Source organism: Cervus elaphus, chromosome 18, assembly GCF_910594005.1.
Source record: "Cervus elaphus chromosome 18, mCerEla1.1, whole genome shotgun sequence".
Classification (NCBI taxonomy): Eukaryota; Metazoa; Chordata; class Mammalia; order Artiodactyla; family Cervidae; genus Cervus; species Cervus elaphus.
In genome coordinates, this window is record NC_057832.1 from 84,716,198 (window position 1) to 84,734,623 (window position 18,426).

At 43.2% G+C, this 18,426-nt stretch overlaps 1 protein-coding gene across 4 annotated transcripts in view; it reads right to left on the reverse strand.

Annotated features, from left to right (window-relative positions):
• The window catches only part of HECW1 (HECT, C2 and WW domain containing E3 ubiquitin protein ligase 1), a 443,378-nt gene that overhangs the window by 22,427 nt on the left and 402,525 nt on the right, over positions 1–18,426 (reverse strand). For all 4 annotated transcript variants that reach the window (XM_043873248.1, XM_043873250.1, XM_043873249.1 and 1 more), the window contains 2 exons: positions 2,339–2,437; positions 1,544–1,673 (listed from right to left, as the gene is read on the reverse strand). In XM_043873248.1, coding sequence (XP_043729183.1) covers positions 1,544–1,673; positions 2,339–2,437 — 229 coding nt within the window. The remainder of the gene's footprint in view (positions 1–1,543; positions 1,674–2,338; positions 2,438–18,426) is intronic.

Below are 18,426 nucleotides of genomic sequence, written 5' to 3' on the forward strand. Positions count from 1 at the left end.
CTACTATATGATCCAACAATCCCACTTCTGAGTTCAGTTCAGTTCAGTCACTCAGTTGTGTCCAAATCTTTGCGACCCCATGAACAGCAGCAGGCCAGGCCTCCCTGTCCCTCACCAACTCCTGCAGTTCACCCAAACCCATGTCCATTGAGTTGGTGATGCCATCCAGCCATCTCATCCTCTGTTGTCCCCTTCTCCTCCTGCCCTCAATCTTTCCCAGCATCAGGGTCTTTTCAAATGAGTCAGCTCTTCGCATCAGGTGGCCAAAGTATTGGAGTTTCAGCTTCAACATCAGTTCTTCCAATGAACACCCAGGACTGATCTCCTTTAGGATGGACTGGTTGGATCTCCTTGCAGTCCAAGGGACTCTCAAGAGTCTTCTCCAACACCATAGGTCAAAAGCATCAATTATTCAGCACTGAGCTTTCTTCACAGTCCAACTCTCACATCCATACATGACCACTGGAAAAACCATAGTCTTGACTAGATGGACCTTTGTTGGCAAAGTAATGTCTCTGCTTTTTAATATGCTGTTTAGGTTGGTATTGACTTTCCTTCCAAGGAGTAAGCATCTTTTAATTCCATGGCTGTAATCATCATCTGCAGTGATTTTGGAGCCCCCCCAAAAATAAAGTCAGCCACTGTTTCCCCATCTATTTGCCATGAAGTGATGGGACCAGATGCCATGATCTTTGTCTTCTCAATGTTGAGCTTTAAGCCAACTTTTTCACTCTCCTCTTTCACTTTCATCAAGAGGCTCTTTAGATCTTCCTCACTTTCTGCCATAACGGTGGTGTCATCTGCATATCTGAGGTTATTGATATTTTTCCTGGCTATCTTGATTCCAGCTTGTGCTTCACCCAGCCCAGCATTTCTCCTGATGTACTCTACATAGAAGTTAAATAAGCAGGGTGACAATATACAGCCTTGACCTACTCCTTTTCCTATTTGGAACCAGTCTGTTGGTCCATGTCCAGTTCTAATTGTTGCTTCCTGACCTGCACACAGGTTTCTCAGGGACTTGAACAGCGATTTGCACACCTATATTCATACCTGCATTATCCACAACACTCAAAAGGTGGAGGCAATGTAGGTGTCCATCAACTGATGAATGGCTAAACAAAATATGGTATTTACATGCTATGGAATATTATTCAGCCCTAGAAAAGAAGGCAATCCTGTCACATGCTAAAACATGGATAACCTTGAAGATACTATGCCAAGTGAAATAAGCCAATCACAAAAAGACAAACACTGTATGATTCCACTGAATATGAGATACTTAGAGTAGACAAGTTCTTGGAAAGAAAATGTGGGATGGTTCCAGGGACTGGGGAGAGGGGAAAATAGGGAGCTGTTGTTTATTGGATGTAGTTTCAGTTTTGCAAAATGAAGACATTCTGGAGATGCGTTGTATAACACATGAATCTACTTAGTAACACTGAATGAACTGAAAACCTAGTTAGGATGGTAAATTTCATATCATGCAATTTTTCCACAATAAGGCTCAAAATGTCTTTTCCAAGCCCCGCATCTCACAAACCTGGCCAAAAACCTCTTCATTAACCGTGAACGTGAGGTCGAGGATGTCTGTGATATTGTTGTCCTTCATCCATTGTAAGCTCTGGTGGAATTCCTCATCTAGATATTCCAGGTCACTCAAATCACAGGGCCTGGGTGCATTCAAAGGGAGAAAGGCAAACATAGTTTCAGTAAACACCTGCTCAGACCTCATGCCAAAATATGGTTATACCACTCTTGGCTAAAGCAACATAGGTGTATTTTAGTGATTTGATACTTTTGAATACATCGATGAACCTTTAGTTCATTCTGTAATTGGTAAAGAAAGTATTAAAATGTTTAAAATAACAAACACAAAACAATTATTGACTCAGGGACTCTCCATGGCCATCAGAGAGGAGTATCATTTAAAAATAATCAAGGTATGCATCAATTTTTTCTTTTATCTTATTCCACCTTCATTGAGATATAATTGACATACAGCACTGTATAAGTTTAGAATGTACAGCATAATGATTTACACACAAGGACAGATCAATTCTACTTAGTAGTTTCAGACAACGCTTGTAATGCTACTATAATTATTTATATAAACTGATTTATATCTGGTACATGATGTTCTCTTATGCTTATATAAAACCTCCAAATGTCTTTTTATGGGACTAAAAGGTTTATGTGATAGCTAAGCACTCAGAAAAGTAAACCACCATAAACCTAACAGGAATGAGTAGGGAAAACAGGGACAAAAGGGCCAGAGGAGTCAGGGAGGTCGGTGCCTCTGGTTGGTCCTGCAGGCAGGGCTGGGGGGGACACTTACAGTCTCAGGAGCGCCTTATAGAAGGGTCTTGTGAAGAAAGCATCCAGAAGGTACTGGTGGATCAGAGCCAGGCCTAGGATTCTCCCACTGAACCTGAACCTAGAACACAGATAAGGCAGAACCATGTACTGTTAGCTGATGTGTTTGTTTGTAGTGTTCACCTTAAGCCACTTCAAAAACTTGCCAAGTGATGACACAAGAGAGGTATCCATTCTTTTTATTCTTTACCATGAACAATGGCTATGAACTTGGTACGTACTAAAGGAACATACCTCCTCAAGTAACCGCATAGAGTCATTTTACTGGAATCCTCTTCTCAGACCTGACTGTATAAGGACCCAAGAGAAGAAAAGAGCTGATGAAGGGGAATTCTGGGACCCTAGACAAACAGCCAGCATTGAACCTGAAGAGCTAAACCCAAGGGTATGAAAAGTTCTTTGGACCATGCATTCTCACCCATTCAAGCATTCCATAGATACCACCCGAAGGTCTCACGTGTGCCTGACCCGATGCTGGAAGGTGGGGGAACTTGAACATGACTCACATATGGCAATCATGCTCACGGTCAGAGAGGTGTATGCGGAATCCCAGTGAGGTAAGCGGTCATGGCTTCATGACCTACATGGAGCCTACATGGCCACACATGAAGAACAAGGTCTCTGCTGGGAGGAACTTGTTGTATAGACCTGGCCACCTCCAGATGTAAGGGTCTTCACTGATTTAAACCCTTATTTGAGCAAACAGTTTTCTGGCAGTTTTTGCTGGCAATCTGCCTAGCTACATGCTGCAGCTCCGAAGAGCTTGGTCCCATTAGGAACACGTTGCCCTGTTCCTAAATCAGCTTCCCTCTGTCTGGTCAAGCCCACTGGCTCCCTCACCCTGGGCTCTGCCCATCTCTGGTACCTATATCTAGAGACCTAAGGGGGTCTTTCCTGTCTCTTACTATCTAACTAGATTTTCACCTCAACACAGTCTTAGCTGTGACTTTTCTAAGACCCTCTGTTGGAATTTCCAACTAACCCATCTCCACAATCTTTCATGAGGCTCTTCTTAGATTAAAAAGACTTTGTACTCTGTAACTGCTATGAAAATGGTTTAAATGAATAGATGATCAGATCCTGTAATAAGTGCAATAAAAAATAACACTTCAAATTGCCATCTTTAAAGCAGTCTATTCTTTTTGCATAAAAGTGAAGTTGCTCAGTTGTGTCTAACTCTTTGCAACCTTATGGACTGTAGCCCGCCAGGCTCCTCCATCCTTTTTGCATGAAATAACAAGCAAATATTACTGGCTCTGGAGAGTCGAGAGGTGAGCAGAACCTCAGTACAGGTGGATGGGGAGGCCTGTGGACCAGATGAACAGCTTATAGTCCTTGAGGCCAGGTTATGCCATCAGTATTGCATCCCCTGGTGGTCTTTCCTGATATCCCAATATCGGACAGGTCCCCAACCTGGCAGCTACAGTCCTGCATCTAAAAGCACTGTTCACTCTTACCCCATGCAGGCTTACCCACTCTAATGGACTCTGAGGCATCACAACTGATGTTCCTAACATGATGTGGGGCTGTGGCCATGTGTGGGAGATGGCAACACCGCCCAATGTGGGAAGAGAGCAAATGTCAACACAGAGGTGCCTGCTAAGAACCTGCCTCCCTTAGAGGTGGCTCTGGAAGGCCTAATAAAGAGACATGGTAATCTCAGCGGGCAGAAAGTGTCCACAGAAATGGAGCAGATAAATATAGTACATGAAAATACTTTCAATTCAATGTTAAAAATGGAAATCTCGATAAACTGTAAATTCTCCAGCAAAATATACATTATTCTAATCTATTCAAGAAAAAGTAAGAACTTAAATAGACAAATAACCATAGTATAAACTAGAAAACTTTGAGGAAAAAGGACTATATCCTTATAAGGATATATCCTATATCCTTATAGTTGGGGTATTTTCACCCCAAATATTTAAATAGCTCCAGAAACCAGAAAATGGTAGAAAACTTAATTCATCATTATGAGTTACCATAATCACAAAATACAATCTGGAAAAGAGCAAAGGAAAGAAAACTAAAGACACTGAACTCATACACTAAAAAGTCATAAGTAAAACACAAGAGAAAGTACCAGTCCATTCCCTGAATAATGCCAAATGATTTAGGATGCTTGATTCTAGGAAACTAAGGACAGTTTATTATTGGGCATTCCATTATTGAAATTAATTTTAACATCAAAAGACAAAAATCATATGGCTTTTTCTTTCCTTTCTTTTTTTTGGGGGGTTAGAAGCTGAAATTTGCTTGAAAAGATTCACCATTAATTTCCTTGAAGAAAAATAAAAATTCCATAGTAAACCAAGAGTAGGAGAATGTTTCCTTACATTATAAAGGATATTGATCTCAGCATCATATTTGACAATAAAGATATAGAAGGATGTTGGTTATCACCATCCTTCACAATATTCTATCAGTTCTAGTCACTGTAGTTTGCTACAAATGAAAAATGGGAAACAGATTAAAAATAACTTTTACAGAATGCCTATCAGACCAACACAGATCATGTTATCTCATTGATTCTTGCAACAACTCTATTTATGACTGTGGCTATCTTCATTCCACCAGAAATCACAGGTCAATAATTAGCACTGGGGAAGTGGTACAGTGAAGACAGACCCACATCTGTCTGATGCCAGACCAAGTCTTCTCCTTTGTGCCCATTTTGAGAAGCCACAGAGCAACACAATTAATTCTCTGGTCCAGGGGCTAGGCTGCCCATTGTGTGACCTTGTGCTAGCAGTTAACCACCTATTCTTCATTTCCTTTTCTGGAAAACAGCACTCTTCAAGTGATAACTATTATTATTTTATGTTGGTTTCCAACACCTCCTTGTGATTATTAGAAGGGGAATTTGTTATAAAGTTCTGGTGGTGTCTCAAGAAATCTAGGGTCAGGAATGCAGTTGAGCTCAGATACTGGGGTGACTCCACCCTCATCCGGAGTCTCCCTTTTGTTTCTCTCTGTGAATATCTGCTTCTTTCTTCTCTCCGACTGCAAACACTGCTAATGTTTTTCAGCTTGGAGTTCAAGCCTCTAGAGACACCAACTGGACTTTCACTGAGCTAGGTTCAGATTTCCAGCATGATTCCCTGATTGTCCAGCTCAGGTTGGATGCCCACCCTGGACCAAACCTGCAAGTAGGATCTGGTGAGGAGAGCTCAGAGCTGGGTGTCTTGCTCAGCACTTTACAGCCAGGATCACCATGGCGTGCCTCTCCACCAGGAGCTGGGATCAGATGGAGGGAGGCAGATGGGGCTGTTTTTAGCAAAGGGGACTGCAACGCAGACCACCCATTGAGAACTGTTTATCTGCTTTGAATGGGGTTGGGCATAGATGGAATTTCTAAAGACTAAATTATATTGGTTTCACAGGCTGCTGGGGGCAACTAGTAGGTCCTCTATATTTTTTCATAGCTGTGCAAGCAATCTATGATAATGTGGTTTGGCTTTATATAAACACAGACAGGATGGCTTGCAGCCAGTCAAGTACATACAGTAAAATATATTCCAGAGCGATGAACTATGATCTGGGACGTGTTTGTATAAGCACACTGCAGGGACTGTACAATTCAAATCCAAACAACAGCTCAGAAGGCAGAGATTGGAATGGCAAACCATTCCAGGTTCATGAATTGCCTTGACAATTTCACGAACAAGAAAACATCTAGGGCTTGCACATCTCCTTTGTCTTACCCAGACTGGACAACTACTTGCTGGGAAATTGATTGTGTCTGGTGTCAACACAGGTTGGTAATGTGTAGGAATTAGGAGATGGAAAGAAAGTCCTTTTCTTTCGACTTTAGATTATTAGAGAAACTATCCAGATAATTTAAGCAAAAAATACCCCCGATGCTTCTGTTTTGATCTAAGTTACTAGGCACAAATAAAGAGTTCTAAGGATCAATGAAACTGAGTCCCTACAGAAGGAGCAGCCTCCTCCTCCCCAGTGCATGGTGGGCATGTGTTACTTTATTTATCCAGGCCCCGGAGTCTCCAGTTCAAGAGCCCCCTTCCGCCGTCTGTGTCAACCTGCAGGGCCTTGGGCACCCCTTCCTCTCAGGGGACCCATGAGGAGTCTTCGCTGAGGCTGCAGGCCAGTCCTACTCCTGGTGTGGTACCACCTTCCTTTGGCATGGGCTGCCATTCCTGAAGGCACGCTGAGCTCAGCACAGCCCAGGGACGGTTACTGAGCCCCCAGGCTGCTGCCCAAGACGTGCTCTTCCGAGTGGCCTGGGCTCGTTTCTGCAGGGCTGGTAGGGAAACAGCTCCTCTGTGTCTACCTGCTCGGGTCAGAGGGGCCTCACAGCAGAGTTGCTGGGCCCCTGAGGGTTTCACCGGACCACTTCCTGTCCTTTCATTCTGAGGCTGAAAAAGTCACGGAGGGCTAAGGGGCAGCTACCCCCACGCATTCACATCTGAACCTCAGTGCTGTTGGCTACTTGTTGGGTGGTTCTTCTGCTTCTCTTGGATCACATCACTTCTGAAACCCCAGATGCCCTGCTTGCAGTATGCCTCCTGTTGGGCAACCCCCCCCCACTTCCTAAGCATGAGGGATGTGCCCACAGGGTATGATTCCAGTGATGGGCACTGTACCACTTCTCTGCACTGGACAGGCCTCAGTTATCAGGTAAATCAGCAGATACATGCACATACGATGTGGAGGACATGAGGAGACAAGGCATGTCCCCCAACTGCACGTCCCAGGCATGTCTAAATCCACATGCTAGCTATACCAGGCTGGGTCTCACTGGGACCATCTCCTGGTACTAGATGGTGGGGGCTCAGCCTTTCTTCCATTCTAACTACCTGAAGAATATGACACCCTGGAGGGTCAGAAAGGAGGCCTCTCTCCATCAGTAATCCTCAAGGCAGGGGATGGAGGAAGAGAATGTTTTCCTCTAGCTCCCTCTTGGTGCAACATGAAAACTCCCTAGGACATTCTGATTTGCCATGATCTTAAGGTGTGTTACTGACTTTTTTTCTATTTATTTACTGATCAGAGATGATTTCACAGAAACCCATTTGGACCTAAGACACAATTAGATGATCACATAGCAAAATACCATGAACCTCATATTTAATAGGAAAAAACTCCTCTACCGACAGTCAGTCAAACATGGGTCTTATGAGAAGGCCTGGTCTGTCTTCCTTCAGGGCAGGAACACAGGCAGCTCACAGCTTGATTTCTGAACCCAACCTCACCCACCCTGTGGTTTGCAGAAACATCTGTTGGACTAAGTTCTTTTCAAATCCTTGGTTTTCAATACACTGCAAGTTTTCATTTTTGGTAGCACCAATCCTTACCCTCTTGTCAAACAAAAATAATAGAATTGGGTATTTTTTAGTACAAAGAAAAACATAAGCAACATAGACAATATCAATAAAAATGCATCAACTCCATCTCCTGAAGCAATATATCCCTGACTCTGGTGGGCGCTTCTCCCGAAGTATCAGTGGTGACAACACACATGCTTTTGAAAATGAAGTCTCCTTCCCACTCTTGTTTCTCTAAAGCTTCCTCATTTCACACTACGGCCCAGCCTAGAGATCCTCACATATCTGCAAACACAGGTTTTCATCATCCAATTTAAATGAACTCCAAAGTATTTCATTTTTATGAATGTCCTATGCTTGGTTTAGCCCTTCCCATTCTGATGGACACCTAACTGGTTTTCATCTTTACCCATCTGCTCACAGGTATTGGAGCAGGGACAGCATACAGCCAGTCAACTCTGGGACCATGGGAGAAACTTTGAAATGGGCAGATGTCACTCTTTAAGCAGTCTCATCAGCACCTCACCAGACGTTTAGGAGATGAACTTGAGTTACCTCTGATGAAAGCAACTGCAGCCACTCTGAGCTTTCCTAACAACGCTGAGGGAGATCATGGCAGGAGATCTGAAAGCAACCAATGTTACTGGCAAGGGTTTATCTCACTTCCATCTGAGTTTTGTACACTGTACTGAGCGTTCAAAGGCAATGGAGTTTCACACATTTCTAGCACATCTTCTCACATGGCTTAAAAGGCCCAGCAAAGACATGACTCTCCCCTTGAGTGAATTACTGTTGATTCATTACTCTTTGGGCAGTTTGACAATAATCCAAGAAAAGCAGTGTGGTGGTGAGGACAAAGTTGAAAGTTCTGATGTCAGGCTGTCTTTGTTTAACACTTCTGACCTGTGTGACTTTAGGGAAGCTGCTTACCATCCCGAGCCTCAGTGTACTCATCTGCATAATGGGATCATAATAGCATCTACTGTATAGGGCAACTGCTGAAAGACTTCCCACTAGTAGAGTCAGCCTACCTGGGTATTCATTCAGAGACTGGCATGTCTGATCCCTTTCCCAGACTCAGGACCCTAGACTACACATCCAGGCCTGACTGAAGGACGAGAATATGGATTGGACCAGAGGACTAGCCTGCACATTCCTGCTGTTGCAGAGCTGCAAACTTTTGCTTTGTACTTTTCAGTACAAACCTACTGACAATTTTTGAAGCACCATTTGAAGTCTGCTCAATGAAGCTAATTGTTCACATTTCTAATATCTAGAGTAGGTCTCTATTCAGAAAGTGGACAGAAAGATCAAACTGCAGAGATGTGAGGTCACTGAGTCAATGGATGGAGGTGATGAATGTTTTACCCCCAGAAGCTGAACTAGCAGGTCTCCCTCCCTTCCTCTCTCCTTCGTCCATCTCTCTAACAAAAGTTTGTATGGAGACATGTTTTAGCAGGAGGTAGGATGTAATGATTTCACGGTGTACTTTTCAACTGATTGTTTAAACAACAGCAGTTTGCATAATGGCAAAGAATTCAGGATGTTTGGGAGAGGAATTTCTTGTTCACAGATCAGATTTATGGAAGGGGAAGTAGGATGGTTTGCCAAGTGAAGAAAATAAAAGGCCTAATTACACAATAGTATAAATCAACTATACTTCAATAAAATTTTATAGAAATACCAAATTACTCTGGAAGGACATTTTGGATAGTGCAGCAAAACCCTTTTAAAAGGCTTCTTAGTTCTCTTATATGAAAGTGATGTAAAAATGGAATAACACCCTCAAAGCTGCTCCCAGGCAAAGATTCAAGTCTGAAAAGTTCTGCTGTGGTCTTTCTGGTTTGAACCTCTGGCATTAATCTTGGCTCTATAACAATTATCCCACAGTGTCTCTAGGTTCCAGTGACCCTTTCAGGGTTTTCTTGAGCAGTAAGCTATCAATCTCTCTCTGCATGACTCAGCATCAGAGATACTTCCTGTACCAGCTTCAGCCTTGAAAGGCCCAAAGCTGGCCCCATCTCCTGGCCTTCCTGCCTGGAAAGGGCATCAAATAGTATAGGGTTGGCCAAACAGTTTGTTTGGGTTTTTCCATAAGATCTTCTGGAAAACCTGAACGAACTTTTGGACCAACTCAATGTATCAGGGAACTGTAAAGAGCTGGACACTTGGTGATAGCGTGCTGGGTTCTTGCTTCCCTTGAGCAAAGGCTGGGGGGCTGGGGCAGATACCAGAATAGCCGGCAGGACTCTGAGGTCTGCTCAAAAGCCGGCACACAGTCTGCAGACTTTGGTGGTCTCTTCCAAAGACCACAGCATCTTCTGGAGCGCAAACAACTGTCAGAAGCAGCACTGCACTGGCAAATCCCAGGGGCTCAAAAGTATTTTGTTGTCACTGAATGAAACCCGAGGGCTGCTAAAACTGCCCCGGGCCTGAATGCCTCCTAGACACCATCACAATGGCCTGCCTCCCAAGCTATGACTTTGCAACTACACCCACACCGTGCACGGTCTACCTCCTGCAGACTAACGGCTGAGTTCGAGAAGGTTCTCTCCACAGCAGTCATGTTTTCCATCCCTGCTCCTTTTGGGTTCTTCCCCCATCACTGCTCCCTGGCAACAGACCAAGATCTGCAGGGGTTAAAGTCCTTTAAGAGATCCTGGCGGTTCTCAAAAGAACAGAGCCAGTTCCTCAACTGTAGCACAGTTGATATTGACTGCTCTGTGCCCTGCAGGGTATTTCACACAACCCCTGGCTTCTGCCACTAGATTCCAGTGCCATCCATCCCCTCAAAGCTGTGATCACCAAAACTGCCTCCAGATGTAGCCAGATGTCCGCTGGGGGGTATGGGGCAAAACCACCCTCTTCAGGGCAGGATACCCTAATAGGTAATCACAGTCCCCTTTGTGACACATGGGCACCGCTTGCCTCTCCTGGGCTCTCTGAGGCAATGAAGGTCTCAACCCCAGGCTCTGTGCTCCAGTCTGAGCAGTTTTCATCACTCCTACTTCACTGAACATCATTTTATTGATATTTTCTTTTGTTGATATTTTTATTTTTGGACACACTGCACAGCTTGAGGGATCTTAGTTCCCCAACCAGGGATGGAAGCAATGCCCCCTGCAGTGGAAGCATGGAGTCCTAACTGCTGCACCTTCAGGGAAGTCCCCCAAACATCATTTTAGACTCCAAGTTCTAGGTGTACGACTCTCTTGGGAAAAGGACAGGAGGGGAGGATAATTCCTCCCAAATGTACCAGATTGTGTCATCCTTTCTGAGGCAATGATGTCTGATCTGAGTGAGCCTCCAGGAGAAGGAGCACTACAAGCTAGTGGGAAACAATGCCTTGGGTGGGAACATGTACGGTTTGTCTGAATAATATAAAGAGGGCACAAGGGCTGGATGCCAGAGAGAGAAAGAGAGCTTAGGAGAACATGAATCTGGAGAGATCTCCCAGGCCACAGAACACGCAGGTTTGGGCAGGCATGGGAAGGACTGTGGAATCCATCCAGAGTGTGACGGGAATCCACCGGAGGTTTCCTGTAGGGTCTACAGGATGAACTGACTGACGTTGGGAATGACCCCCTGGATGCTGCATGAAAAGAGGTGAGGCTGGCCAAGTGTGGGAGAAGAGAGGCCAGTTTGGAGGCTCCTGCAGTCATCCAGGTCGGGGGTGATGGCAATGTACACTAGGGTGGTGGGGGTGGAGGTGATGAGGTCACTTTGGGGATATATTTTCACGACAGGGCCAAGAGGATGTGCTGATGGCCTGAATGAGAGATGTGAGAAAAAGATAGGCATCAAAGACAGTCCATGGTGTTGGGCCAGAGCAATTGTGCAGATGGTGGTGCCGTTTACTGAGATGTGAAACACCAGAGAAGAGAAGGTTTAGAAGGGAAACTGGAGAGTTCTCTAATAGGTCTAAACTTAGACCTATTAAGTTTGTGATGCCTATTAAATATCAGGGTGGAGCTGTTGAGTGGGCAGTTTTACCAATTAGTCAAGATTTCTAGGAACAGGGCCAGGCTGTGGATGTTAATGTGGAGTAATCGACAGATAGAGATGGACGGAGCTACATGAATTCATGAAGTTGGATGAGACCACCTTGGAAGTGCATGCAGATGGAGTGGTGGACCAAGGATTGAACCTTAAGCAATGAAACATCCAGGGATCTGGAAGATGAGGAGTGACGATAAAGTAAACTGAGCAGGAACAGGCGATGAGTGACGAGAAGAACCTAGGAGTGTGGAGACTATTCAGGAAGGAGGCAGAGACTGACTGTCAAATGCCTCTGAGATCACATAATAGGAGGTCTGAGAGTCGTCCATTGGATTAGGAAACCTCGATGAGAGCAGGAAAGGGGAAGAAAAGCTGGACAGAATGGCAGAAGAGAGAGCAGAGCAAGTCAGCACAGATAACTCTTCATAGGAATGCTTCTTTAAAGCGGAGCAGTGAACCAAAGTGATACGTGGAGGGTGTGACAGCAAAGGAGGCCTGGATTGCTTTTAAATGCGTTTTTAATTTCAACAAATTTACTGAGTGCCTCATATGTGCCAGGCGCATGCAAAGATATGAAGGCAAACGTTCATTCCAAAAAATGTACGTGTCAGGAAGGTGGAGAGAGCTAGCAATGCAGCATTTAATTACCATGTAACTAACATGTGCTGTAGAAGAGTGCACAGAATGTGTGCAAATCCAGAGAAGGGAGACTTAGCTGACTTGGGAGGGATTAAATCCAGGCAGGCTTCCCAGAGGAGTGATGACTGAGGCGAACTTTGAAGAATGAGTAGAAGTTAGTCTGCTTCAGAAGGCAGGGAAGGGCTTTCCAAGAAAATAAGATCATATGAAGAAAGAGGCAGGCAGGCACAGAACAGAATGCGTTTGGGACAGCAAGAAATTCACGATGACTAGAACAGAAAGAGGGTGAAGGGGCAAGATTATGCTGAAGAAAGAGGAAGCAGGAGATCCTGGAAGGTCTTAGTTTCCAGGCCAACCAGTTCAGCTTTTAAACTGTTAGAGAATGGGGGCCTGCTGAAGGGCTTAAGCAAGGGAGTGATATGCTTGGTTTGGCATTTTAGAGAAATCTACCTGCAGCCATGTGAGGGATAGATTTGAAAATGGGACACACTGGAGGGCATTATAGTACATCCAGGTAATTGTGAGGAACATCTTGAGGGGAAAATTGATAAGACAAGAAGCTTTATTTGAGCAGAAAGAGAAGGATGACAGGAAGCGGCTCCTGGGAGAGATTAGACGTTAACTTGGAGGAGGATCAAGTGATGATGTTAAGTAAGAGTTTGAAACTCAACAGAGAAATCAGGATAAAAACACAGATTTAAAATTCATAGTTTGGACACAGAATAAAGTATAAAACAGCAAACTTTGATTCAACCTTGTTTGTTGCTGTTGTTGTTCAGTTGCTAAGTGATGTTTGATTCTTTGTGACCCCATGGAATGCAGCACACCAGGCTCCCCTGTTCTCGCTATCTCCCAGAGTTTGCTCAGATTCATGTCCACTGAGTCAGTGAAGCTATCTAACCATCTCATCCTCTGCTGTCCTCTTCTCCTTTTGCTTTTAATATTTCCCAGCATCAGGGTCTTTTCCAATGAGTCAGTTCTTTACATCAGGTGGTCAAAATGGTGGAACTTCAGCTTCAGCATCAGCCCTTCCAATTAATATTCAGGGTTGATTTCCTTTAGGATCGACTGGTTTGATCTCTATGTAGTCCAAGGGACTCTCTAGAGTCTTCTCCAGCACCACAATTCAAAAGCATCAATTCTTCGGGCCTCAGCCTTCTTTATGGTCCAACTCTCACATCTGTACATGACTACTGGAAAAATTGTAGCTTTGCCTATACAGATCTTTGTTGGCAAAATAATATCTCTAATTTTTAATATGCTGTCAAGGTTTGTCATAGATTTTCTTCCAAGAAACAAGCATCTTTTAATTTCATGGCTGCAGTCACTGTCCACAGTGATTTTGGAGCCCAAGAAAATACAATGTCACTGTTTCCACTTTTTCCCCTTCTATTCACCATGAAGTGATGGGATCAGATGCCATGATCTTTGTTTTTTGAATGTTGAGTTTTAAGCCTACTTTTTCACTCTTCTCTTTCACCTTCATCAAGAGACTTTTTAGTTCCTCTTCACTTTATGCTATTAGAGTGATATCATTTGCATATCTGAGGTTGCTATTTCTCGTGGCAATCTTGATTCCAGCTTGTGATTCATCCAGCTTGGCATTTTGCATGATGTCCTCTGCAGTATATTATGTAAAATTATGTCTTTCCATCTATATGTCTGTTCACTTGTCCATCCATCTATCCATTTGTCCATCCATCCATCCATCCAACTATCCATCCATCTATCTAATAAAATAGCATGGAAGGACTTACGTCAAAATATTAATAGCATTTATTTCTGTGTGGAATATTTCCTCATGTCCATTAAGTTTTTTACAATGGATGTTGACTACTGAAGTTAGAAATATTTATTTACATATAATAGAGATAAAAGGAAAACTAGAAGATCTGGGTGTCTCAGGATCTAAGGGAACAGACTTACAGAGACTTCCAGGTAGGAGTTCATATCTACTGCAGTGATGTTTCCATTAAGGTAGGGAGGGATAATAGTCCCCTAAGTTTGTGACCAGCGGGTGTCTACTGCTCAAAGAAAGAGCAATTTCAGTGCTGAATACTTAAGTCAGATTTTAGGAGGTGAAGTAGAGGGTGAGGGAAAGGAGCTGTAAGCAGGGGGAAAGGGTAAAGTATAAAGATGGAGGAGAAGGATAAAACTCCTGGAGCAGGGTGTGGAGGAGCTGGGGACAAATGGGTCCAGAGGCTCAGTGGGGGGATCTGCCTGGAACTGGAGGAGGGCAATGCAGGGACAGTGCTAGGGTTGGGGGGAATTTGTAATTGTGGTGGTCCTTCTCAGTGCTTCCATGTCTGCAAGACCTGAAGTCATCTTCTCAAAGTGAAGGAATCTGGCTGGTTGAGGCTTTCAAGACAGGGAATGAAAGATGCATCAAAGGACTGGTGAGCTTTGCTGTAGAACCTGCTGAGGTCAGAGAGTATGGTTTAGGATTGTACTGTCTCTCAGGATCATCTCATTTGATCTGATACTAGAGGCGCAGGAAACAGCTCCGGCCCTGAACATGGAAGAGTGAGTTACATATTGATCCAAGGTGGCATTTAGCCCATCAGATGGAGTGTAAGCACGGATGCAGGAGGCCTGGGGTGAAGGAGGCCAGGCCAGATGGGCAGCGGATGGTGAGTCTGGGGTGCAAATGAACTTGGTGAGCAGCTGCGGTAAGGGGAGGAGGTGGGAACATTGGTTGTGGAATGATCGATGTATGGATTTTAGAGTTTTAGTTTCAGATATGGCACAGTTCTGGGTGATAATGAGCTTGGGAAGACCATTGTGGGAGCAGGTGGCTGGAGTGGAATGTAGGTCAAGGCCACTGGGGTTAGGAAAGTTAGGTTTATTATTTTTTCTGTTGTTGTTAAATCCAAACTAATATATATTTATTTTGTCCTTTTTTTTTTTAAACTTTAATTGACGTATAGTTGATTTACAATATTGTGTAAGTTTCAGGTGTATAGCACAGTGATTCAGTTACACATATATATGTATGTATGCATATATTCTTTTCTAGATTCTTTTTCCTTATAGGTTATTACATAATAATGAATATAGTTCCCTGTGCTATACAGTAGGAAGTTAGGTCTATTCTTTATGCCTTTAATTCAGATGATATTTCAAGGAATGGATAAAGAATTGCCTCCCTCATGCCCTCTCAAACTGTTTAAATATTGCCTGATTTATGTTTGGCTTTCCTAGCTTCCCTGTGTGTAGAAACAGCATTGCAAATTAGCTGAGAAAATCTGAAGTTTTCTTCATCTGTCATGAAAAAGATGCCAACACAAGATAATGACAGGATATGACCTTCTGATTGCTAATTAGCAACTGAAATGAATGTCTAGCCTTGGTCCCTGCCAAGTGCCCCCATTAGTCTCAGTCTTGTGGGAAGGCAAAGGAGTAAGACCAGAGCTGCTTGTTCCTCAAGGTGGCAATATGGTGGGCCAAACGGGTGACTCCCTCCCAGAGAAAGTTCATCCAGAAGTAGATTGAGCAGATTATCTGTAGTGGGTTGAATGTGCCTCCAAAGATGCATCCATTTCCTCAACCCTGAACCTGTCAACATGACCTTATTTGGAAAAGGGGTCCTTGCAAATATAATGAAGGATCTCAAGCTGAGATCATCTTAGATTGTCCAGGTGGGCCCTAAATCCACTGACAAACGTCCTTATAAGAGACAGAAGAGAAGATACAGAAGCAGAGACTGAAGTGGTGCTCCCATAAACCAAGGAATGCTTGGAGCCAGCAGAAGCTGAATGAAGCCAGGAAGCACTCTCCCCTGGTGTCTTGAGAGGGAATAAGTCCTTGCTGACACTTTTACAAAATTTAAATTTATTAATTTATTTTTGGCTGTGCTGGGTCTTCATTGCTATGAGAGCTATTCTCTAGTTGTGGTGGCTTCTCTTGTTGCGGAGCATGGGCTGGAGGGCATGTGGGCTTCAGCAGCTGTGGCACCTGGATTCAGTAGTTGTGGATCCCAGGCTCTAGAGCATAGGCTCAATAGTTGTAGCATGCGGGCCTTGTTGCTCCCCAGCATGTGGGGTCTTCCTGGACCAGGGATCAAACCCGTGTCTCCTGCATTGGCAGGTGGATTCTTTGCCACTGAGTCGCTAGGGAAGCCCCTTGCTGACACTTTGATTTTGGACTTCCAGAATGGAGAATACTGTTTGTGAAAATTTGCTGTGGCAAGTCTGGGAAGGCAATATAGTGCCCAGTGCAGGGTACTATAAAGAGGATACCACTCTTCCTTAGTCTTCTGGAATGATTATTAAACATATTATTGTGGAGTTCATAAGCTGAATCCCTAAAGTCATATATTTAATTTCATGCAAGAGGAGAATCTGATTTTCAATGAGACAAAGAGTTTGCTTCCATGCCCAGAATTATATAAAAAAATTGAACAAAACATGCTGCTTGCCTGGATAACTAAAACATTCTGAGATCTGCTATATCCTCATCCAACTGGGTAAAACAGGAAGGTAAAGGTTGAAAAGGCCTTGATTATCTGAGCTGCACAGCCCAGAGACTGAAGGAATAGTGGTGTCACTGTGCTCCAGGCAAAACTCACAGTGCCCTACTGACCCCTCAACTGTCATGCCATTCCCTTGTCTACGCTCCATTAAATAATGCACAGTATTACATGAAAACTGAATCAGGTTAAAAAAATAATCAACTGGATATAACCTAAGCAACTTTTAGGTTTTTCAACTGGATATAACCTAAGCAACATCCACTCAATATTTTAACAAATCCATGAAAATGGTTTCAATAAGCCATTTTTGAGGCACTGTCTAGTTGCTGGGGTCCTTAGAGTACAACAGACAAGAGCATACAGCCTAGTGACATTATGGTTCAGGAAATTATTAGAATTACTGAACAACTACCTAAGTCTCAGCTAAAATGACATTTTGTACTTTCTACACGACTGGCGAAATAATAATGGCTTGACAAATCACGTTCTCACGCTATACTGGAAGTACTTGTACAACCAGATACCAGGAATACTTGAAGCTATTTATGTAATTGGTTCTGAATTAATTGTATTGGTGAAGGAGAAGGATGGGAAGCATACACAATATGATAAATCAACATGATGTTGGAGCTTGCAACTATGTTGTTCTATTCAGCTTTGTGGTTTTGAAGATTTATCAACTGATTATATTTCTTTATAAAATAGAATTAATTGATATTCTTTGAGATTAGAATATAAGGAGAAAGTCCCTAGAAGACTAGATAGTAGGGAAAGTCAATCTTGGAGTCCACGTTTGCTACTCATCATCTGAAAACTAGAAGCCCTTCTTGTCTTTTTGTGCCCACAGAGGTCCCAAAGCACCTGTCTGATCTGTCCCCAGCCTGTGCCTGAGGGTTTGTCTCCTAGATTATGTCACACACTTTCTTAGAAATCTAGAGTGATTTCCATATATCTTTCACATACACATTACTGATCATTAGATTTACATGTCTCCACCAATTATGACCCTTCTCAGACCCTATGTCCATTTGGGTACTTTGTTCCAGTTCTCAGCTTGATTGTGGTTGAACTTTTGTCTCTGGTCCACCTGTGCAAATGTTCCTTTCAACACTTTCCCCAGACAGCTTTACTATTCTCAATTTAGGAAATCCTTTCCAGGCGATTGACACTGGCCCTGGCCCTCTAGTCATCCCAATATCTGTTGCAATCAAACTCTTCACCCTTCCCACTGCTCTGAATATATATATATATCCTTTAATGAAATTGAGGCTAAACAGAAAATAAACCTTTATATAACTTACATTTTAAAAACCTCTTCTGATAGAAAGTCTTTTGAAGATGAGATGTTGCTGACTCTGTTAATTCTATTCAAACAAGTGGGAAAATGGACACATCTCATGGAAAGTGCATCTTTCAGTGACTTATCCAATACTTTCAATATTTTAAATTTTTATACTTAGAGTCAAGCCTAAGAATTTTTCAGCCTTGATACTGACCACATATTGTATCTATCCTCAGGCTTGTATTGTTACTAGAGATTACTTTCATTTCCTTTGTCCTTAAAGCAAATTTTTAAGATGGGTATCAACCATTTCCATTTATTTAATCAGGTCATAATGTATTCACAAAACAGGGTCTGAGTCACGTAATCAAAGC